General features: G+C 42.8%; 1 protein-coding gene across 1 annotated transcript in view; it reads right to left on the reverse strand.

Moving 5' to 3' along the window:
- The window catches only part of LOC124594585 (carbonic anhydrase 1-like), a 66,673-nt gene extending 42,549 nt beyond the window's left edge, over positions 1-24,124 (reverse strand). Inside the window, exons 1-2 of the mRNA XM_047132956.1 lie at positions 23,938-24,124; positions 4,534-4,672 (exon numbers count right to left, since the gene is read on the reverse strand). Of these exons, the coding sequence (XP_046988912.1) occupies positions 4,534-4,672; positions 23,938-24,124 (326 nt within the window). The remainder of the gene's footprint in view (positions 1-4,533; positions 4,673-23,937) is intronic.
- Positions 24,125-25,453: the final 1,329 nt, after the last annotated feature.

A 25,453-nucleotide genomic window follows, 5' to 3' on the forward strand; every position in this document is an offset into this window, starting at 1 on the left:
GCGAGGAAAGGAAAATGGGGAAACACTGGCAAGAAGAAGGTACAGGGTGACAGGACATCTGTTTCTCAGTTGCTTAAGCGTACAAAAATCGCACTCCACACTGACTTTCCTGCTCTATTTTGTGTGATGACTCGGTTGTATTGAGTTCGTGCCACTTCCAGAACCTTTCTATTAACTCTTCACCCCCTTAGCTCCAACCATTACTGGCTTTCAGCTATGCAGGATTGTACTGTTTATGAAATATTATTACAATTTGGAGTGCTATAGTCATCCGCGCGAGCACTACTGCTACACTCTGAAACAAAGTTAGTGTATTTTACTTCACTGCTTCCCTAGATTCAATCCATGTGCGTAATTTCAGGCACATCAGAACTAATTACAGTTAATTTGCTTTTTACTTAGAATACTTACCAACGAAAAGTAAATATTCTCTATACATTAATTTGTGGAATCAGTGTCAAAGGTGAAAAAACCTACAGAGTTTAGCAGAGATCCTGAGTATGGCTGGAATAATTGCAAGAGCTGAGTAATGAAGGTCCTTACTGCGATATTTCTGACTCAGAGAACGAGTATTGTGTACATGAAAGTGATCATGATTCAGGAACAGAACAAAAAATGTCAGAAAATAATGAATATGAAGCACAGGAACAAGTATTTCAGGATATATTTCTTTTAGGACAAGATGAAATAGCTAAAGGGATGAAAAGTGAATATGTTACCAATGCTAGAACAAGATCTTGTAACATTATTACTGATTTACCTGCACCCAAAAATGAAGCTCATGTAACAAAGAAATGGTTATTACGAAGTCATTTTTGTATGAAAATGTAATACCCGTTATTGTAACACGTTCTAATACTCACAGCAATGAAGCTCGTGGTAACATTTCTAAGGAAACGAATGCTTAAGATACAGATTTTATGAAGATCAAAGCTTTCATTGGTTTGTAAAATCTGTGTGAATCTCTGAGGCGTTCTAGAAAGAGGCTATCGACTTCGTAGGATATCTTCGGGCAATGTACTGGAATGATGCTAGTTATTTATAAAAGAAAACCGATTCACTTCGCACTTCTGAGATGTCTGCGGTGTGATAGTATCGTTGATAGAGATGTTCACAGAAAGACTGACTGGTTGGCTGCTATCAGAGAGGTACTAGAGCTATCTGACAACAGTTGCCAAAAATATTTATCACCTAGAGCAGGGGTTGCCAGCCCGCGGTCCGCAGCTGGCCCGCGGAGTGCTAATTTTTGGCCCGCGGAACTGTTTCATATGAAAGAAAACTTCAGCTTTTATTTCACGTAAAGCCCCAAAAAAGAACATTCCATCAAGCGCCCTTCGTCTCATATCCAATTACAATAGGATTATCTCAGTTAATTGACTCTACTATCGTTAGGTTTTTCGCCTATATTCCTGGTTGAAAAAATCGCTATGTTGGATTTATTTTGAAGAAAATATAGTTCGCCTTGTCGACATGCAACCAGTAACCAACTTTAGTATGAATTATGCAACCGGATAAGTTTGTTGCGCTGCACAAGTGAGATGAGTGCTAGACATAGCCAATACAGCACACATTTTATTTTACTGCAAACTCACAACAGTATCGGCCGTAAACTTACGTGGTGCACGTTGGATCGCGATAGTCCTATCATCACTTTAAGTAAGTAAATCTAGATTTTTTAATCTGTGATTCTTGTCTTAAAATTTTAGTGGGCTTGTATTTTTTTTATGTATTCAGTTATGGTGAGCAGGTACAACAATCGACATTAGCTATTGTTTCTGCCTCAGTATCTTCTTTTAATTTTAGTAAAACAAAACAAACAAATATTTAATTGTAATAATGTGTTTGTGATGACGTTTAAGGATTCCGCATTACAAAGGTGTAAAAGGGACCCTCCTAATTCTACTTTTCCATCTGTCTTTCTTTGTTATTTACAGTAACTAATAATATTATCTGCTTGAAATACATAATAGTTCTAAGAAACAATCAAAACAAAAGAAGCCGAAATGCGGGTCGAAATATTAAGGCAAGGTTGCTACTTTAAGTGAAGCATATGTAATTTTTTATATATATGGCACATGACGTTTATAACTAAAACATCAATTTCCTAAAGAAGTTGAATGCCCGTGTAAAAAATTCTCGAGACACCAGACTATGAAGTTTCCCAAGTGCGTATAATACTCAAAGGAAAGACCGATAACTGGATGAGCAGTGTAGCTCTGTGACACGACACTTGCCTTCCATGCGGGGGCCAGGGTTTGATTCTCAGATGGGTTGTATTTCTCAACATAGGTGGCTAGTTGAGATATATTTTGAAACATATTCACATGCTCTACAAGCGTTTCTGCTAAGCGTGAAATGCATAAAGACTGAAAAAAAGAAGAAGAAGAAAAGAACACAGCGCTCAAGAGTCGTAATTGCTGGATTGCTGGTTCGCGTCTAGTTCCGACATTACTTTTTTAGTTTTTTCCGTTCAATTCGAATACTCATCTCATCTAAATATATGCTATTTAGCACATATGTAATTGTCATTTTTATGAAAATGCACATGTTCTTATACCTAATTATATTTCACACACCCAAATCAAATTTTCATTGCAGATATAAATACCTAATTACTGATCCTTTATATATTAGATTGTTGTAGAAAAAGAAAACCATTTCAGATTAATTTTTTTTCATCCTCATGTACCTTACGCTTCACCGAAATGCCCGTGAAACATTGTTTAAATTTTTTTTTTTTAAATTTTGCACAACTGGGAGTAGAAGGCCACCCACGTGGTAGTTGGGTATCCTAGCACAGAGTCACACAGCCCATCAAAAGAGTCAGCTTTGTTTACGGTGTTAAACAACTTCGGGGAACTTTAAAGCAGAAATTGTAGGGAATTTTTGAGAGTTGTATCGAACTACTTTAGGTAACTGATATATGATTCTGAACTTCAAGTACCATATATATAAAAAATTACAAAACTCCGATTATCGAGTGGTCTCTTAGTCAGTTGCCGACTTATGGTGAAAAAGTCTGTTTCAGCTCAAGACGTAAACTTGGTATGGCGTCAACTAGTAAAGAAATAGGACCTAAGAAGAGGAAAGTTACAAAGGACCTGAGAACTTTTCAAAGTAAGTGGAATGTAGACTATTGTTTTGTGGGTTACAAATAAAACCGATATGTCTGGTATACAATAAATCCGTCTCGGTTCCGAAGGCATATAACATCAAACGGCATTACGAGACTAAACACGCACTTGTGTTTGGTAAGTACAAAGGACAGTTTCGACAAGACTAGGTGAAAGACTTAAAAAAGAAACTTTCTGCTCAGCAGAAGACATTTACAAGGGCCAATTCAAAGTCAAGATGCTAAGTGAAAGCGAGTTATGCAATAGTTCTGATAATGGCTAAAACACAAAGACATATTCAGATGGCGAAATAGTTAAGGAATGCTTACAGACCATTGTTGAAACTGAGTGTCCAGAAAAGGAAAAGGATTTCTCAAAAATAAGCCTGTCTCGTCAAACTATTACTAGATATGTGGACGACATTGGAAGACTTGAAAATAATTTAAAAAATCGTGCATATGAGTTTGTATTTTATTTTATAGCTTTGGATGAACGCACAGTTATGGCGGATACCACGCGAGTGGCGATTTGTCAGAAGCGTTATTGCTCATTTTAATCAAACTGAAGAACTAGCGGTATTGTATTCACTTACGGATACCACGAAGCCACAAGATTTGTTGGTAGCAGTTACATCGACATCAAGTGGCTTTTCGTTAAAACTTAACAACCTATCGGGACTAACAACGCATGGTGTCCCAGAAATGATTGGGAAACACTAAGGTTTAGTTCGGTTGATGAAAACGACAACTGAGCTGCGGTGCGCTGTGTTCAGACACAATGGAACTCTGTTCCGCGTTTAAGTCTGATGTTAGTTTCGCTACTGTTCTCCGCCTGCCCTGCCTACGACGTCTGACATCCTAATGGCGGATGGCCGCCCAATTCCACAGCGTCTGGATATGATTTCATCTTGGTTGCGCCACAAGTTGAAGACACTCACTACGCACTCCCCGAACACCTGACAAGTCGAGCAGTTTCCGGAAAACTCGTACCGAGCCTTCGGGCCATCACAGTCTGACCACAGTGGAACTCAGATATACCGCGTGCTTTCCCCATGCTACACATGGACAGAACGCTCACTGATACAACATACAACATGCAACATGCATGTGTCTGATTAACAGTCATTCCTCGCCAGGTGATGCTGCTATCACGTGAACGGGTTTATAACGATTGTAAGTCGGTGGTCATAATGTTCTGGCTGATAGGTATATAGTCCTTGGGCTCTTCACAGTTGAGTGTCACCATGATTTGGAGACAAAAGTAGAGGTCCAACTACATTGTCGCTCAGGATGACTAGTCTGGTGCGTCAATTGTTGGGGAGATATTCCCCTTCTGACTTCAGGCCATCCCACCTATCGTGGACACAGCAGAACCATTTGTGGTGGTACAGCAGCAGTACAGATTGTTGTCAGTGGCTCACCTCTCTTGATTGATAGTGTGTTCGCTGCCCTTGGAGTCGTCTGAGCCCCAGTAGAACTCTAGGTGGTGCAGGTAGTAGCGACCGTCCAGAGGCCCACCCTCAACGTAGAGGTAGTCTGCATCCTGCAGCTGCATCATCACTGTGGACAGGAGACAGAGTGTCGGGAGGTCTGGGTAGAGTCTTGGGTTTAACAAATGAAACAGACTTGGCACATAGGACATCCGCAACAGAGATGCATGTTAATTAATTCGGGTGTACTAAGTATTTATTTTAACCCACGACTGCGTTCGGGATTTTAAAAATCCTTTCTTCAGGTGTATGAAACTGAAACATACACTAAATGAACATAAACATGCGGTTCGATTGAATCACTTCAGGTTTCTAAAATAATATGTCACAGGATAAGGACTATTTCTCTGAATTCCCATTCGTTTATTATTTCGCCTTAATCATCTTTACGTATTAGTGATATTTAGTCTACTACAGGGCTCTCAGTCTGATCGTGTAGATTTTCCGTTTTGTTTCTAGCATCGCTACACTTACGTTGTAGAATTGTTATGATGGTTTTCATATTTATAGGTTTTTGTGCACATTACTTGGCCCCTTAATGTATGCTACATACATGATGACTGATTTGGTATTACTTTTTATCACAGCTTTTATTGTGTACTCCCCTCTTCACTCATTTGGCCTATCTATCATTGCCTTGTTGCCTATTACAGACGTATTTTACAAACAAATTTGTTTTGAATGGCCATCCTCGCAGTAAGCACAGAAATACTTCTTTGGTAAATAAAACCGCCTTTTCTTACTGCTACTTAATTTATTTTTCTCAGACGTGTTTCGCCTTTTTCTTGCTCTAAGGCGTCACCAGTGGGATCTATAACGATACAGTTTTGTTACTTTTAGATTATCAAACAGTTCACGTCACGACTTTTTATGCAAACAAGTAATTACTTACGGTTTTCTGTGATCTGCGTTTCCTCTCACTTGTCTGGAGGTCGCACCATCACTTTGTCATCGTCACATAAGCACAATTTTGTATTCCAAACTTTTACTTTTTCACGCTCTTCGCCATGTTCCTCCTTTTCGTAATGTGCTATTACTCTTATGCCACACGATATAGCTTTTTCTATCAGTTTCTTCTATATATCACTTTTCAAATCAGTTGTCACACCAAAGCTTTCAACCACTCGCTAACAGCTACTACATTCACACTCTACAACTCAAACCACCAATCCCCCGCCCCCTCCTCCCCCCACACGTACATACACTCACACACTCTTCAGTTCTCTCTCTCTCTCTCTTACACACACACACACACACAGACGATATAAACTCCATGAATAGATGTTCGTTTTGAACATATACTTCGTTAGGTTGGCAACATGTATGTAAGCAGACCAAAGAGAAGGAAACACATAACAATATTACAATATTTACGTTGTTAAATGCACTGTGTCCGAAGAATTAGTAATAGCAGGTGGCAAAAGAATAGCAGTACACCACAAAAAAGGAAGGAGAAACATGGTGAACAGCGTGAAAAAGTTCGGAATACAAAATTGTACTTATTTGTCGATAATTAAGTGGTAGTACGACCTCAAGACCAGATGAGAGGAAACGCAGATCACAGCAAACCGTAAAAATTCGCGACGTGGACTTTTTGATAATCTAAAAGTAACAAAACTGTATCGTTATAGATCCCACACTGATGACACCTTAGACCAAGAAAAAGTCGAAACGCTTCTGGGAAAAATAAATTAATTTGCAGGATGAAAAGCCTGGTTTATTTACAAAACAAATATTTTTACTAGTCTTTGAAGTTCAGGCTTACTTTTTCTGCCATTCGTTTAGTTGCTTCCCCTCTTCGCCATCCTTCCATATCAGTATTGCTTTGTATAATAAGTAGCACCCAGCCTGATCATTTTTGTTTATTATTGCGATGTTTCCACTACACTCGCATTTTAGATTTTGATGGTTTTTATATATTTTATTTTCCTCACTCGAGTCCATAATTAATCATACATATGACGATTTTCTTAGTATGGCCTACATTGCCATTAATTTTTATTACTTTTGTTGCTGTCTGTATCGCTTTTTAATTTATTTTGCCTACTTACCTTTACCTTCTTGGCTAAAATCGTCACATATTGTCAAATGTTTGAGAGTTATTTAGTCTATCATCATAATACAGAAAGTTCGTATTCTGTTTGTATTCTGAAATGAAGTATTCTGAGCGCTCAGACCAGTCAGTCCAGATTTTCCGTATCTTCGCTGATAACGTCAGTTTACTTGCTTGTACACCTTTGGAGCCTGCGCCAGACCGCTCTTCCTGACATTCGGCGTGGCCCTCCACTCAGTAGTGGTTAGCGTTTCTAACGTGCGGCTGCCTGGAGTCTGACAGTGTGAGTACAGTGTTCGTTCACAGCTTCTGTTTACTTCGTCCCACCCGCCCGGATGTCACATCTTTAGGCCAGTTTGATTATTGCCCCGCCCCCTTTTTTCTAGTTCCACCAACATGCAGTGACTGGAGCTCTTTCACTAACTGGCCCAAGCGCATCTTACGTGTTGCCAAAAACAATAAGTAAGTCACCTTGTTTTAGCAGTCTACTCTTTCGTTTATTGCACTTATGTTGCTTATATTTCTTCCGTCCTCTCCTTAGTATGTCACGGTTTCATACATCTGAAGATCGGATTTTTAAAACCCCGAGATTAATACAACTGAGACGGATCTCTAAATTAATAAAAATGGAAAAAGAGTTAAGAAATTAAGAAGCATTTATGCGCTCAAAGAGCGTAAAATATTGCCAAATTTCTTTAACAAGTGCCTTATTTTCAACTACTGCAGGGAGTTATTCATGAAGGAGAAAAATAACCTGGGTATTGTAGTGGAAAGTAAATACATTCATGGAACTGGACAGTCATGACCCACTGACAGTGTTGCTCATTGTTAACTTGCATAGCAATAGTGAGAAATTATCACAAGAATACGTCTTCACGCATGGGTACTACGATTTCTTCTTAATATCACTGGATCTATTTAAGAAGAAAATGATGACACAATCAACGGGTAAGACAATTGAGAACACCAGAAAAATATCAAAGTTATAATGTCGCTGTTACACATATTGTATAAGGAAAGACTTGAGGTGGACGGGAGGCAGATTCTCTTGCAAGACAGAAAATGTTTTGCAGTAAACATTCCATTGACAAGGTGAAGAAATTTCCAAATAGGCAGCAATTTGTGCAGTATTATTAGCATCACAAAGACACGAGCGCGCCGGACGTAATATTAGTCACCACTAGGATTGTAGAACTACCGTAGAACTACCGTAGATTACCAGACACTACCACCAGCAGGCATAAACACGTTAGTTCTGCTACTAGGCTTGGTCAGTTAACATGGCCTGCACGTTAGGTGTGTTGCACACCAGTCGGGCGCTACCTTATTTCGATCGTTTTGATTGTGTGTGCGATCACTGCCTTGCTAGATCCCCCTAGAAAGCGGAAGCAATGAACCTTCTAGAAACTGAGTGAGGACACAGAAAGGGCAGCGTAACATACGGAAAAATTTTGTCCTACACAGGTATCCTCCCATCTGTTACTTAAAAATGTATTTATAGTGGAATTGACATTGTCAATGTTCAATTTAGGTTTTAATCGAAAAAATGTTGATTTGCAACGGTATGTGCTAAAAAAGGAAAAAGATACAGATTTTTCGTATAGCTCTAGAAAACGCAGTTTCCTCAAAAAAAAAAACGGTAAAATTAAAAGAAGTCAGAGACAAAGATGTCAAACAGCGCTGTGGTACTTATATTAAATGTGTGGTGTCACCGCCAGACACCACACTTGCTAGGCGGTTGTTTTAAATCGGCCGCGGTCCATTAGTACATGTCGGACCCGCGTGTCGCCACTATCAGTGATCGCAGACCGAGCGCCACCACACGGCAGGTCTAGAGAGACTTACTGGCATTCGCCCCAGTTGTACGGACGACTTAGCTAGCGATGCAACGCTGACGAAGCCTCGTTTATTTGCAAAGAAGATAGTTAGAATAGCCTTCAGCTAAGTCAATCGCTACGACCTAGCAAGGCGCCATAGCAATTGATAGTTATCGTATGAAGCAAGTCTCATCAAGAACGATGTATACAAATGATGGATTAAAGTTAAGTATTCCAGAAGCTACGTACTTTTCTTTATAGCATTCATTACGTATCCTGTTTCAGACCTCGCGCCATCCTGCGTGAGCTTATAGCGTGCATTTCGGCCTTCTCTAGCAATATAACAAAATGTATCTGATTTTAAGGATTTCCCGGCGTACGGAAATCTTGAATATTTCTCGGGTATTCGGCCGGGTGGCGTCGTCCAAAAGGCACGTTATTTCGGCAAGCCGACTTCTTGCCATCTTCAGGCGTTCCTGGTGTCTGATTGGTCTCTAATGGATGCCTGCTCTGTATAGTCTTTACAGCCCTCCCACAGCCTCCGTGTCGGCGGCTCCGCGCGGTCAGCGGCCGATGGTGGGGGATGCTCGGCGCCGGATGTTGGGGCAAACTCGGCGCCCCGCGACAGATCCTTCCGCGGCCGCGTGCAGATCTCAGCCGCCCTGGCGACGATGATTCTTCTTCTTCAGATGTCGTGACGGGAGCGGATTTCCATGTAGGCTGCCGGTGTGATTTAATCGTCAAACCTGGATGCCAGGCCTTGCTTCACTGAAAGCCTCTGTCCTTATTCATCAGCTCATTATGCAGACGGATCTCCACTGCCTCTCTGAGAGTACAATCCCAGAAGGTATTCGATTACTGCAACACCTTTGTGCCATCACAGTTCATTCCATGTGCGTGGGAGATGCAGTGCTCTGCCACGACGAACTTCGTCGCCAGTGTGGCGATTATGCTCAGTGTATCTCTCCTGTACCATCCAGATGGTATGGTCTACACACATTTTTTCGCACTTGCAAGGTAGGTGGTAAACTCCCTGTTTCTATGCCGTAAACTCCCGGTTTCAGGAGTCCTAAGTCGACCTTGACTTGTCCTAATAAGGTCTTCGTCTTGGCCGGAGGGCGAAACACGCACTTCAGACTGGGTTCTCGGAGTATTCTGCCGATCTTTGCTGACTTGTTCCCGACGTATGGTATAATCCCCGTCGCAAGCGCTTTGTCTTCGTCCGTGACAGGCTGCGGTCTCGGTCTATTCAGTCTTAGGGCACGTTTTATCTCCTAGTTGTGTAACCATTCGTGCTAACCACGGCCTTTAAGGGCTGCATCTCAGTTGCTGAACTGTCACGATCGGAGATTTCGCTTGCTCTGGCCGGCCGCGGTGGCCGAGCGGTTCTAGGCTCTTGAGTCCGGAACCGCGTGACTGCTACGGTCGCAGGTTCGAATCCTGCCTCGGGCATGGATGTGTGTGATGTCCTTAGGTTAGTTAGGTTTAAGTAGTTCTAACTCTAGGGGACTGATGACCTTAGATATTGAGTCCCATAGTGCTCAGAGCCATTTGAACCGTTGCGCTTGCTCTATGCACGTGCGTAGGACATCGTCTAGCTGTGAAGGAGCATGACAGCTGGAGGCATGCATGTACAAATCTGTGGGTGTCGGTCTACAGTAGACACTCTGTCCTAGTGTGCCATCTGGTCTTCGCCTGACGAACACATCAAGAAATGGAAGCTGGCTATTTTGTTCCATCTCCATCGTGAACTTGATGAATGGTGCAGCGAGTTGAGGTGCTGCAGGAAGTCTTGTAGCCTTCGCCTGACGCAGTGCAGCAAATCGACGTGGCAAGGACTCAGCAAGTCGTTGGAAGTCCCCTGCATACATATTGAGTCACGCTGCCTCTATACCCGTCCATAACTGCGAAAGTGTTGCCAGTGCAGTGTTTTGCGCACGAACTGACCTCTCGATTATGTCCCATAAATATTCGATGGGATTCATGTCGGGAGATCTGAGTGGGGAAACCATTCGCTCGCATTGTCCAGTCGCATCAGTTCCGGCCCAGTGACATGGGGCATGGTCATCCACAAGAATGCCAGCTGAAATGGCTGAAAATGGTCTCCAGGTAGCCGAACATAAAAGAGCCACCGCAAGCCTGCACAGTGCCTTGTCGACAAACTGGGTCCGTGACTTCGTGGGGTCTGCGCCACACTCTAACACTACCATCAGCTCTTATCAACTGAAATCGGGACTCATCTAACAGGTCACGGTTTTTCAGTCGTCTAGGGTCCATCCGATATAGTCACTACCCCAGAGGAGGCGCTAGAAACGGTGTTGTACTGTTAACAAAGGTACTCGCATCTGTCGCCTGCTTCCATAGCTCATGAACGCCAAATTTCGTAGCACTGTCGCGTGTATTCCACTGACCACAAACCACCACCATTTGCTACCTCAGTGGCGTCAGGTGAGAACTCATTGGAGGGCAGAATGGAGGTCTGTTGTGTTTTCTCACAAATCTGTTTCTGCCTCAGTGCCAGTGATGCCATCGACTTGGTTAGATGAAGGCCACTTAACGGCATACAATCAGTTTGTCTGCGTGTCAGACACACGAGTCCTACGCCTGGAGTTACGGTCTGGTGTGCGATTTCGTATGACAGCAGGAGCACCCTGACAGCAAATTTTTACGTCAGTCTGGTGACTCGACCTGTCATTTATAAACACGCTCCGTAGAGTGTCGACTTGTTGTCTTGGCCAGCTCAATCACAAGATCTGTCTTTACGCGGACGACAACTCTAGCGTCATCCACAAACAGCATTAACCGTCCTTGTACTGACAGACCAAGTGCAACGGGCGTGCAACTCCATTCCACAAACTGGCATACAGCACCTGTACACACGATGCATGAATGTCTGCATGCTTGCATTCAACTTTCTGGTGGATACTCCGGAGTTGTTCATGTACCAACATTTCACAGTTGCAGTGGCTTGTCTCGCATCTACCCTATGCTGTGATATTGCAATATTAGCCGCTTAAATATGTTACCTAGACAAATGTATTCCCTAATTTCATTAGTCTACATTAATTATTTCTTGGTGTTACGTTTTGTTTTTCCGTCAGCTTGTATTGGTGGTGAAAATCTCAAGTTACAGAATTTCTCAGTCATCCAAAGAAGAATTATTTTGATTTTTCTAAAGCAGCATTTCCTTACCCCAAGATAATATATAAGAGAAGGCGTGGTTTTCTTTCGAAGGTCTCTTTCGTGGTTGTAAGAAGATGTAACCACCATGACATAAACTGTGACACGGATTTGATTGAAGAGCACTTGTGTGCTTGTTGGACCGTGCGATTAGCAATGGGCGCGTGACCGGAATCAGGCGCTATGTTGCCACTACCTGTATTTACTTTCTGACCTTAATTCTGTGTTCTCGTATAAAAAATCAGATTTCCTTCACACTTTCTGCTCAAATGGCAGGTTTAGAAATGGTTTGCTATGATTTAGAAATTTCGTAATGAATAATTTTTAAAACAACTGTTTACATTATTACACACTGTTAAAGTAATTCTTTCTACCAGTATTTTGCATGTGAAGAATCACAACATTCCGACGAATCTGAATTACTGTCATTCATGCTGATTACAAGTAGTTCAATGTGAGGACCCTTTTCAGACACTTCATCTTTCTCGTAGTAGTAGTCTTCAATTTTTCTGGCATATCTAATACACTTTTTCCAGGATTATGGAGTTACAGCACCTAAGGTCTCTCAGCATAAAGTGTCAAATGATTCCATACTTCTACCGTTTCCCGATGTTGTTACCGTATTCGTTTTTTCTACTTTTACCTTTGCATAAGGCCACATGAGCTTGACTGGATTAACCTCGCAACGAGCCAATGGCAACCGAACATATTTTACGCCTGGTTTCCATATTTTACGTCATGTTTCCAGTTTCCTTACTGGTGTTTCAAAATAAGGCCTGCCTAGGATTACACAAGGCTGCAAAATCAAATTTTTGTTCGAGACTTTTCATGCTGAACGGTTATTTTTAATAATTGCTGGCCTCTGTTGAAGAATTTTAAGACAGAATTTTTGTCTTCGAGGTTTTCTTCTATGCTGTAGCTCCACTTTGTTTTAGAGACCAACAGTAATCAGGTATCATCCCTTCATCCCACCTGCCTTGACAACGTGATTCTATTTCTTTCATGTCTTGATGAGTCCTTTCTCCATGTTCTTCGTCTTGGCTAACATCTGCAAGATTTTCAGGGAAGAAATCAGAACGCCAATGAAAAAACTGAATTGTAAGGCTCATATTGCATCCTAAATTTTTCACTCATATCAACATATTTTGCACCATGGCTTTGAAATCTGGGTGTTCCTTATTCCCTAACAAATTGTCAACCGCATTCTGAAATCCTGTCCAAGCCAATCTTTCTTCTTACGTTAGTACATTTTCAAACACTTCATCTTTCATCAAACTTCTAGTAGTTGGGGCCACAAATATTCCTTCTTTAAGTTTAGCCTCCGACAGAAAAAAGATTTGGAACTTAAAAACATTCAGTGCTTTCACGAACTCTTTCATGATTCCCAGTTTAATAAGAAGAGTCGGCAGGATGATTTTTCTGTCGTTTCACCAGAGAATCTCTTATCACTGTTTTGTCCTGAGAATTCATTGTTGTTCTGGTAGGCCATTCTATTCTACTCCAGTGCGATTCACGGGCAAGATTATCCCGGAAGCGCAGGAAAGAAGGTAACTTTTTGAAGCCTGACTGTTGTCTCAGCAGCATTGCTATCACTTTCAGGTCTCCACACACAATCCAGTCGTATTTGGAATAGTTTAATACCTTCAGCAGCATCTCCATGTTTTCACAGGTTCCTTTAAGTGTACGTAAATGCTAATTGCATTCAGACATGATTATCTTCAATGTGTTTTGTTACAATCTATAAATAGCCTCCATTCATTCGTGTTGTGTGTGTGTAACACCTGATCTTGATAACACACCTTCAATGTTCTTACAAGAAACACAATACCCTTGTGTAATGAAATATTTACGAATGTCCGATTCTCTTGATCGAAACCAGTGCAATGCTGTGCTCGACTAAGCAAACGTTATCCCTATAACCGAGACCCCAAAATTTGTGTTGCTTCTTTTGAACGACCCAGATCTCTTACCAAGTCATTCAGTACTTCTTGTGTAAACTGTTCTGGTTGTCCTTTTGTGGGTGTGGAGTCATTGTTGTTGTTGTGGTCTTCAGTCCTGAGACTGGTTTGATGTAGCTCTCCATGCTACTCTATCCTGTGCAAGCTTTTTCATCTCCCAGTACCTACTGCAACCTACATCCTTCTGAATCTGCTTAGTGTATTCATCTCTTGGTCTCCCTCTACGATTTTTACCCTCCACGCTGCCCTCCAATACTAAATTGGTGATCCCTTGATGCCTCAGAACAGGTCCTACCAACCGATCCCTTCTTCTGGTCAAGTTGTGCCACAAACTTCTCATCTCCCCAATCCTATTCAATACTTCCTCATTAGTTATGTGATCTACCCATCTAATCTTCAGCATTCTTCTTGTCCAAACTATTTATCGTCCATGTTTCACTTCCATACATGGCTACACTCCATACAAATACTTTCAGAAATGACTTCCTGACACATCTATACTCGATGTTAACAAATTTCTCTTCTTCAGAAACGCTTTCTTTGCCATTGCCAGTCTGCATTTTATACCCTCTCTACTTCGACCATCATCCTTTACTACTTTAAGTGTCTCATTTCCTAATCTAATTCCCTCAGCATCACCCGACTTAATTAGACTACAATCCACTATCTTTGGTTTGCTTTTGTTGATGTTCATCTTATGTCCTCCTTTCAAGACACTGTCCATTCCATTCAACTGCTCTTCCAAGTCCTTTGCTGTCTCTGACAGAATTACAATGTCATCGGCGAACCTCAAAGTTTTTATTTCTTCTCCATGAATTTTAATACCTACTCCGAATTTTTCTTTTGTTTCCTTTACTGCTTGCTCAATATACAGATTGAACAACATCGGGGAGAGGCTACAACCCTGTCTTACTCCCTTCCCAACCACTGCTTCCCTTTCATGTCCCTCGACTCTTATAACTGCCATCTGGTTTCTGTACAAACTGTAAATAGCCTTTCGCTCCCTGTGTTTTACCCCTGCCACCTTCAGAATTTGAAATAGAGTATTCCAGTCACCATTGTCAAAAGCTTTCTCTAAGTCTACAAATGCTAGAAACGTATGTTTGCCTTTCCTTAATCCTTCTTCTAAGATAAGTCGTAGGGTCAGTATTGCCCCACGTGTTCCAACATTTCTGCGGAATCCAAACTGATCTTCACCGAGGTCGGCTTCTTCCAGTTTTTCCATTCGTCTGTGAAGAATTCGCGTTAGTATTTTGCAACTGTGACTTATTAAACTGATAGTTCGGTAATTTTCACATCTGTCAATACCTGCTTTCTTTGGGATTGGAATTATTATATTCCTCTTGAAGTCTGAAGGTATTTCGCCTGTTTCATACATCTTGCTCACCAGATGGTAGAGTTTTGTCAGGACTGGCTCTCCCAAGGCCGTCAGTAGTTCCAATGGAATGTTGTCTACTCCGGGGACCTTGTTTCGACTCAGGTCTTTCAGTGCTCTGTCAAACTCTTCACGCAGTATCATATCTCCCATTTCATCTTCATCTACATCCTCTTCCATTTCCATAATATTGTCCTCAAGTACATCGCCCTTGTATAGACCCTCTATATACTCCTTCCACCTTTCTGCTTTCCCTTCTTTGCCTAGAACTTTTCCATCTGAGCTCTTGATATTCATATAAGTCGTTCTCTTGTCTCCAAAGGTCACTTTAATTTTCCTGTAGGCAGTATCTATCTTACCCCTAGTGAGATAGGCCTCTACATCCTTACATTTGTCCTCTAGCCATCCCTGCTTAGCCATTTTGCACTTCCTGTCGATCTCATTTTTGAGACGTTTGTATTCCTTTTTGCCTGCTTCATTTACTGCATTTTTATATTTTCTCCTTTCATCAATTAAATTCAATATTTCTTCTGTTACCCAAGGATTTCTACTAGCCCTCGTCTTTTTACCTACTTGATCCTCTGCTGACTTCGCTACTTCATCCCTCAAAGCTGCCCATTCTTCTTCTACTGTATTTATTTCCCCCATTTCTGTCAATTGTTCCCTTATGCTCTCCCTGAAACTCTGTACAACCTCTGGTTCTTTCAGTTTATCCAGGTCCCATCTCCTTAAATTCCCACCTTTTTGCAGTTTCTTCAGTTTTAATCTACAGGTCATAACCAATAGATTGTGGTCAGAGTCCACATCTGCCCCTGGAAATGTCTTACAATTTAAAACCTGGTTCCTAAATATCTGTCCTACCATTATATAATGTATCTGATACCTTTTAGTATCTCCAGGTTTCTTCCATGTATACAACCTTCTTTCATGATTCTTAAACCAAGTGTTAGCTATGATTATGCTGTGCTCTGTGCAAAATTCTACCAGGCGGCTTCCTCTTTCATTTCTGTCCCCCAATCCATATTCACCTACTATGTTTCCTTCTCTCCCTTTTCCTACACTCGAATTCCAGTCACCCATGACTATTAAATTTTCGTCTCCCTTCACAATCTGAATAATTTCTTTTATTTCATCATACATTTCTTCAATTTCTTCGTCATCTACAGAGCTAGTTGGCATATAAACTTGTACTACTGTAGTAGGTGTGGGCTTCGTATCTATCTTGGCCACAATAATGCGTTCACTAGCCGGCCGCTGTGGTCTTGCGGTTAAGGCGCTCAGTCCGGAACCGCGCGACTGCTACGGTCGCAGGTTCGAATCCTGCCTCGGGCATGGATGTGTGTGATGTCCTTAGGTTAGTTAGGTTTCAGTAGTTCTAAGTTCTAGGGGACTGATGACCACAGATGTTAAGTCCCATAGTGCTCCGAGCCATTTGAACCATTTTTTTGCGTTCACTATGCTGTTTGTAGTAGCTTACCCGCATTACTATTTTGCTGTTCATTATTAAACCTACTCCTGCATTACCCCTATTTGATTTTGTGTTTATAACCCTGTAGTCACCTGACCAGAAGTCTTGTTCCTCCTGCCACCGAACTTCACTAATTCCCATTATATCTAACTTCAACCTATCCATTTCGCTTTTTAAATTTTCTAACCTACCTGCCCGATTAAGGGATCGGACATTCCACGCTCCGACCCGTAGAACGCCAGTTTTCTTTCTCCTGATAACGACATCCTCTTGAGTAGTCCCCGCCCGGAGATCCGAATGGGGGACTATTTTACCTCCGGAATATTTTACCCAAGAGGACGCCATCATCATGTAATCATACAGTAAAGCTGCATGCCCTCGGGAAAAATTACGGCTGTAGTTTCCCCATGCTTTCAGCCATTCGCAGTACCAGCACAGCAAGGTCGTTTTGGTTATTGTTACAAGGCCAGATCAGTCAATCATCCAGACTGTTGCCCTTGCAACTACTGAAAAGGCTGCTGCCCCTCTTCAGGAACCACACGTTTGTCTGGCCTCTCAACAGATACCCCTCCGTTGTGGTTGCACCTACGGTACGGCTATCTGTATCGCTGAGGCACGCAAGCCTCCCCACCAACGGCAAGGTCCATGGTTCATGGGGGGGGGGGGGGGGCGGGCGGGGGGGGGGGGCGGGGGGCGGTGGAGTCATAGCATCTGAAATGTCACTTGATGATGATGATGATAATGATGATGATGATGTTGAAGATTCTAAAGCGGTGGGCGGTTCGGGCACGGCAATGTTAGGACCGTGTTGCATGGGTCTTATGGTTGATACTACGTTTGGATAAAAACTCCTTTCATACTGCTCGTGTTATGCCCGCCAACTTTGGCCATACAAAAATAGTAACATAAACATGGCTTTCTTGTTCTCTCCATACCACTGGAGTCACGAATGGTAATGATTTCTGCTTGCTTTGTACCCATTTTCTCAAACCCGCAATGCATGTGTCGTAAAATCTTTGTTCTGGCCTCGTAAATTTATACCGAAATAAGATTGGTATGCTTTCTTATCAGCTCTGCCTAGTCAATTTGCTAAAACCGTCAATTACAGGTGAAATATTCTTTGATGCTATCTAATAAACGATTTCACCTTTCAGCCATGGCATGCTCGAGTTATTGGTTCAAAGATCGACCATCATATGATATAGCGCGTGATGTATAACCGAAGCTGGGCTTGAGGCAATAAATTTCGACCTTTCTGAAATCATTCTTCATGATGCGACGAGTTCAATTCGTAGTGGTAATCACCGGTTCCTTTCTTCCCACAAGAACAAAGTTCTGCGCTGGCAAGAAATCCTTCTTCACTTCCTGTGTGTAAAATTATGATGCATTTCCCAGCTCCAGACTGTGTGTTGTACCCTCCATGCCATTCAGAAATCTGCTGACTGTATCTACGGTACTGATTATAATTGACAACACTGCACTACTGGCCATTAAAATTGCTGCACCAAGAAGAAATGCAGATGATAAACAGGTATTCATTGGACAAATATATTATACTACAACTGACATGTGATTACATTTTCACTCAATTTGGGTGCATAGATCCTGAGAAATCAGTACCCAGAACAACCACCTCTGGCCGTAATAACGGCCTTGATACGCCTGGACATTGAGTCAAACAGAGCTTGGATGGCGTTTACAGGTACAGCTGCCCATGCAGCTTCAACATGATACCACAGTTCAAGAGTAGTGACTGGCGTATTGTGATGAGCCAGTTGCTCGGCCACCATTGACCAGACGTTTTCAATTGGTGAGAGATCTGGAGAATGTGCTGGCCAGGGCAACAGTCGAACATTTTCTGTATCCAGAAAGGCCCGTACAGGACTTGCAACATGTGGTCGTGCATTATCGTGCTGAAATGTAGGGTTTCGCAGGGATCGAATGAAGGGTAGAGCCACGGGGAGTAACATATCTGAAATATAACGTCCACTGCTTAAAGTGCCGTCAATGCGAATAAGAGGTGACCGAGACGTGTAACCAATGGCACCCCATACCATCACGCCGGGTGATACGCCAGTATGGCGATGACGAATACACGCTTCCAATGTGCGTTCACCGCGATGTCGCCAAACACGGATGCGACCATCATGATGCTGTAAACAAAATCTGGATTCGTCCGAAAAAATGACGTTTTGCCACTCGTGCACCCAGGTTCGTCGTTGAGTACACCATCGCAGACGCTCCTGTCTGTGACGCACCGTCAAGGGTAACCGCAGCCATTGTCTTTGAGCTGATAGTCCATGCTGCTGCAAACGTCGTTGAAATGTCAGTGCAGATGGTTGTTATCTTGCAAACGTCTCCATCGGTTGACTCAGGAATCGAGGCGTGGCTGCACGATCGGTCATCTCGATGCCTGTCATCTCGACTGTTAGTGATAAGAGGCCGTTGGGATCCAGCACGGCGTTCCGTATTACCCTCCTGGACCCACCGATTCAATAATCTGCTAACAGTCATTGGATCTCGACCAACGCGAGCAGCAATGTCGCGATACGATACACCGCAATCACGATAGGCTACAATCCGACCTTTATCAAAGTCGGAAACGTGATGGTACGCATTTCTCCTCTTTACACGAGGCATCATAACAACGTTTCACCAGGCAACGCCGGTCAACTGCTGTTTGTGAATGAGACATCGTTTGGAAACTTTCCTCATGTCAGCACGTTGTAGGTGTCACCACCGGCGCCAACCTTGTGTGAATGCTCTGAAAAGCTAATCATTTGGATATCACAGCATCTTCTTCCTGTCGGTTAAATTTCACGTCAGTAGCACGTCATCTTCGTGGTGTAGCAATTTGAATGACCAGTAGTGTATTTCCTAAAGAATTAATCACGTTTTCTTGCCACCCACACTTCATTGTGTGATTCTGTCCGCATATCAGGTCTAGTCTGTAAATAGAATCTTACAGCCGTGTTCTCGTAGCTCTCTCATTCTCCTAAGGAAGGTATGTCGAGATGCAGCAGCCGTCACCGAATCCAATAGCACTTTTCTTAAGTTTTTTTGAAATGGAACCACAAGCACGTAACTACTTCAAAGGAGTAGAGATTGAAATATCGGGAAAATCTGCTGTATTTTCTGTCAGCTTCAGGTGGAGGTTTGTAATTGTGGGAAATAGCTTATTCATCTAAAAGTTGTGAATAGTTCTTCGTATTGTGCACAAAGTAAAATCATCGAGTTGGATTTTCGGACGCCCTGGACAGACGCTACGTTTCTTTATCCTCCTTACAGTAGGAGACATATTTTCTTCATTTTCCTTTGAAACAGTTCCTACTCTCTTCGCTGTGTACAACTAACGATATTCCACTGCAGTGGGCCACTTTCTGATAGGAAACCTACTATCCCCTACTTTTTCCCTCACTTTGAAATAAATAAATAGCACTTAAAAAAAAGAAAAGAAAACAACAATACTCTCCCGAGGGTGAAAGCGACACCCATAGTGACAGCGACAACAGTGGCAATGAAGAAGATGAGGAGGCGGAAGATGAGATATAACAGTAAATAAGACAACTGGAATTATGAACCAGACATAACATGCCAAAATGCACTGACAAAGTCTACGTAACAGTAAAATAATAGTTAACGACTCCCAATACTGGAGTACATAAAGCGCTGGCAGTCTAGTCAAGAAAGCACCCAGTGTTGTACGTGAATGAGTAGCTAATATTAACGCATAGATTAGCAATACCATTTCTCTACTACAAACCGTAAACTACTATGTTGTGACCAGCCACAGGTGCTGATGCCAGTAACAGACCTCTCCCGTATGAGATCATCTTTTTACCTCTTTCTTAAAACAAAAAAAATGTATTTATGTTTCAACCTCAAATCATTTGTTATATTAAAAAGTTTTTCATTCCATATCAAACGCTGCATATAAAAGTAAAAAAAAAAAAAACTACAAAAAAGATGACAGAACTGTAAAATGTAAGACCTGCTTTAAAAATCGTGTAACAGGTTTCTAAATTTGCAATAAAAAATAAATAAATCCCAACTCTCTGGGGGTAACTAACGGTACGCGGCAATTCTGCACTCGATTTCACTGCCGTGTGCATTTCTAATGACAAAGTCATACACGCACACAACCATTCTTTAATCTTACTTTTTAAAAAACCCATTTCCCATTGTAAGGTCAGAGTGGTGCGGTTTCCTACAACCATGAAAGAGACTTTCAAAACAACCCCATGCTTTCTGTTATATGTTTATCCTGGCCTGAGAAAAAGTTACTTTACAAGAATCATTTTGGGCGACTGGATAATGCTGTAACTTGGGATTTCCACTACCAGTATATGTGCCTATAGCTTATTAGAATGTTATTACGAGCGGAGAAATAAATTTCCAGCCATGTAGTTTGAAAGTGAACAGTTCCTAGCGAATACGCTGAAAACCGGACAATGCTTGGTACAGTCCAAAACAAAAAATATATATTTAACTTTAACACCAAAGTCCTCCATATGGCCACATGCACAATTAAACAAGAAAAATATTCGTACAACTCACTTTGCAATGGGTCTATCGGTTCGCTTGCAATTAAAGGTCATGCTCGAGTCTCCATAAAAAAAAGTACCATGGTAAGTGAAATATTTGTACACAGGTTGTTAAAGCAAGTGCGTCTAAGTTCTGTGTTTTCCGCGCTTCTGTAATGGATCGTTTTAAAGTTCCATGCTTACAACTTCAGGAATTACCTAACGTTTAAGTAACAAATTAACACGGAAGTCCTTTATTGCTGTACACGAAACTGCAGCATCTAAATAGATACAAACGCTTTCACAAGTGCTACGATTCCAGCGGCTACCTCCAGCTGTTACAAAATATACACTACGTGATCGAAAGCTTCCGGACACCCCTAAAAACATACGTTTTTCATATTGGGTGCATTTTGCTGCCTCCTACTGCCAGGTACTCCTATCAGCGATTTTAGTAGTCGTTAGGCAGCGTGGGAGAGCAGAATGGGGCCTCGAACTTGGTCACATGACTCGGTGTCACTTGTGTCATATGTCTGTACATGAGATTTCCACACTCTTAAACATCCCTAGACCCACTGTTTCCGATGTGGTAGTGAAGTGGAAACGTGAAGGGTCACGTACAACAAAAAAGCGTACAGGCCGACCTCATCTGTTGACTGACAGAGACCGCAGATGGCTGAAGAGGGTCGTAATGTCTAATAGGCAGACATCTATCGAGACATCACACAGGAATTCCAAACTGCATCAAGATCCACAGCAAGTACTATGACAGTTAGGTGGGAGTTGAAAAAACCTGGATTTCATGGTCGAGTGGCTGCTCATAAGCCACACATCACGCCTGTAAATGCCAAACGACGCCTAGTTTGGTGTAAGGAGCGTAAACATTGGACGATTGAACAGTGGAAAAACGTTGTGTGGAGTGACGAATCGCGGTAATCAACGTGGCTATCCGACTGCAGGGTGTGGGTATGGCGAATGCCTGGTGAACGACATCTGCCAGCGTGTGTAGTGCCAACAGTAAAATCTGGAGGCGATGTGTTATGGTGTGGTCGCATTTTTCATGGAGGGGGCTTGCACCCCTTGTTGTTTTGCGTGGCACTATCACGGCACAGGCGTACATTAATGGTATAAGACCTTCTTGCTTTCCACTGTTGAAGAGCAATTCGGGGATGGCGATTGTATCTTTCAACACGACCGAGCACCTGTTCATAATTCACTGCCTGTGGCAGAGCGGTTACACGACAATAACATTCCTGTAACGGACTGGCGTGCACAGAGTGCTGACCTGAATCCTATAGAACACCTCTGGGATGCTTCTGAACGTCGACTTCGTTCCAGGCCACACAGACCGACATCGATACCTCTCCTGAGTGCAGCACTCCTTGAAGAATGAGCTGCCATTCCCCAAGAAACCTTCCAGCACCTGATTGACCGTATGCCTGCGAGAGTGGAAGATGTCATCAAGGCTAAGGGTGGGCCAACACCATACTGAATTCCAGCGTTACCAATGGAGGGCGCCACGAACTTGTAAGTTATTTTCAGCCAGGTGTCCGGATACTTTTGATCACATAGTGAAGATTGCCCTTCAATAGCTAACATATGAAGAGAAGCCTGCAGTGGCTCAAAAGCTAGCTAATTGAAAAGTTAAAGGATCTCTTATTTAAAAAAAGTTATAATGCGAGTAATATTAGTACCAATAGAAAAAACATCCACTATTAGAAGAAAGGTTTTCATAATGTTGATAGGAAGGCAGTCATGGTAATTCTAAAGCTGTCAGAAGCAAAATGCAGGTAGTGAGTGCTTAGTTATGACTTCTAGGAAACAAAGTGCACTAGAAAGACACGAAAGGGAAGCAATGATAGTGTGGGAAGTGAGAAAGTGGTTTAGTCTATCCCTGATGTTATTTAATCTGTGCACTAAACAAGGAATGAACGAAACCAAAGAATATTTGGGGAAGACATTAACACTCAGGCAGAAAAAATAATGAATCCAAGTTTTGCCGATGAAATTATAGTTCTGTCGGCGATGGCGACGGATTTGGTAAACGTACTGAACGACTAAAAGTGATACAAGTGTGATGGAGTGTAGTAACTGAGACAATAGATGAGTTTTGTTGTTTTGGCGGCAAAATAACTTACGACGGAAGTAAAAATCGTAAAAATCTCATACTGACAACTTCAAGAAAAACATCTGCGAAAAAGATAAATGTGTTAGCTACTAACTTAAACTGAAGTGTTAAGTAGATGTTTGGATATTTTTGGAAGTACTTGTCTGAAGTGGAGCTTATATGGAAGTGAAACGTGGACGATAGCAGGGACAGGAGGAAAACAGAAGCATGTGAGATATTGTGTTAAAGAAGTATCCGGAAAATTAGATGGGTAGATCGAATGACTGATAAAGAGGTTCTGAATCGAGTCGGGAAGGAAAGAAATTTACCGGTCAACTTGAGTAAAGGATGGGCATAGGTGACAGAACACATCTTCAGGCATCAGCGAACAGTTAATTGGAAAGAAGTGTGTGCGAAGTGTGTGTGTGGGGGGGGGGGGGGCCTGTGGGTGAATGGTGGGAATTGGAGGGAGGGAACTGCTGTAAGCAGTCTCAAATGGATGTAAGATGCAGTAGTTATGGAGAAGTGGAGAGGTTTGCACAGGGTACACGAACGCAGAGAGCAGTATCAAGCCGGTCTTCAGACTGAAGAGCACACCAACAACGTAATTCTGGTTCGTCGCCTGGCAATAGTTTTAGGCCCCGAAGACATAAAACGCGTATAGCATAATGCAGTGCTTGTTTTGCGACTGGAATAGACGTTGTAAAAGATTTATTTCCACTGTACAGCAGAAGGGTCGCTATATCCAAATATAGCTGCAGTTTAACAGTATTTCCACAACATGTGTTCGAAAGCGTTCAACGTCTGGGGGGGGGGGGGGGGGGGATGGACTGTTATTTTTTCGCAATACTCACCCGTTGTTCCGGTGTTAGTGAGGTTGAACTTGAACTCTCTGAAGTGATTGTCGTAGATGGAGCCACTGATATGTGGCAGATTTTCCGTCGTGACATCCTTGTCTTGGATGTCTATGGGACTTTGGTTCTCCCCAGCACATGATGGCCAACACTCTCCCAACTCCTCCTCCCCTGTGGACACAGACATAACGTGTTTTGATAAATGTGTTTAAAAAAAGCAGTGACATTGACAAAGCATCTTTAAGAACGCACTCCCTGTGTTACGATCCGCTTTTCGTATGACCCCACAAGATGGAAGACTTTTATGTACTGTATGTGTACGTTCAGAAGTAAAAGACGGTTAATAAAATGATTTGTAGATCACGAATTATTAATTAATTAATTATTGCTAAAACAAACACACACACACATACGATATATATATATATATATATATATATATACTCCTGGAAATTGAAATAAGAACACCGTGAATTCATTGTCCCCGGAAGGGGAAACTTTATTGACACATTCCTGGGGTCAGTTACATCACATGATCACATTGACAGAACCACAGGCACATAGACACAGGCAACAGAGCATGCACAATGTCGGCACTAGTACAGTGTATATCCACCTTTCGCAGCAATGCAGGCTGCTATTCTCCCATGGAGACGATCGTAGAGATGCTGGATGTAGTCCTGTGGAACGGCTTGCCATGCCATTTCCACCTGGCGCCTCAGTTGGACCAGCGTTCGTGCTGGACGTGCAAACCGCGTGAGACGACGCTTCATCCAGTCCCAAACATGCTCAATGGGGGACAGATCCGGAGATCTTGCTGGCCAGGGTAGTTGACTTACACCTTCTAGAGCACGTTGGGTGGCACAGGATACATGCGGACGTGCATTGTCCTGTTGGAACAGCAAGTTCCCTTGCCGGTCTAGGAATGGTAGAACGATGGGTTCGATGACGGTTTGGATGTACCGTGCACTATTCAGTGTCCCCTCGACGATCACCAGTGGTGTACGGCCAGTGTAGGAGATCGCTCCCCACACCATGATGCCGGGTGTTGGCCCTGTGTGCCTCGGTCGTATGCAGTCCTGATGGTGGCGCTCACCTGCACGGCGCCAAACACCCATACGACCATCATTGGCACCAAGGCAGAAGCGACTCTCATCGCTGAAGACGACACGTCTCCATTCGTCCCTCCATTCATGCCTGTCGCGACACCACTGGAGGCGGGCTGCACGATGTTGGGGCGTGAGCGGAAGACGGCCTAACGGTGTGCGGGACCGTAGCCCAGCTTCATGGAGACGGTTGCGAATGGTCCTCGCCGATACCCCAGGAGCAACAGTGTCCCTAATTTGCTGGGAAGTGGCGGTGCGGTCCCCTACGGCACTGCGTAGGATCCTACGGTCTTGGCGTGCATCCGTGCGTCGCTGCGGTCCGGTCCCAGGTCGACGGGCACGTGCACCTTCCGCCGACCACTGGCGACAACATCGATGTACTGTGGAGACCTCACGCCCCACGTGTTGAG

The sequence above is a fragment of the Schistocerca americana genome, chromosome 2 (assembly GCF_021461395.2).
Source record: "Schistocerca americana isolate TAMUIC-IGC-003095 chromosome 2, iqSchAmer2.1, whole genome shotgun sequence".
Classification (NCBI taxonomy): Eukaryota; Metazoa; Arthropoda; class Insecta; order Orthoptera; family Acrididae; genus Schistocerca; species Schistocerca americana.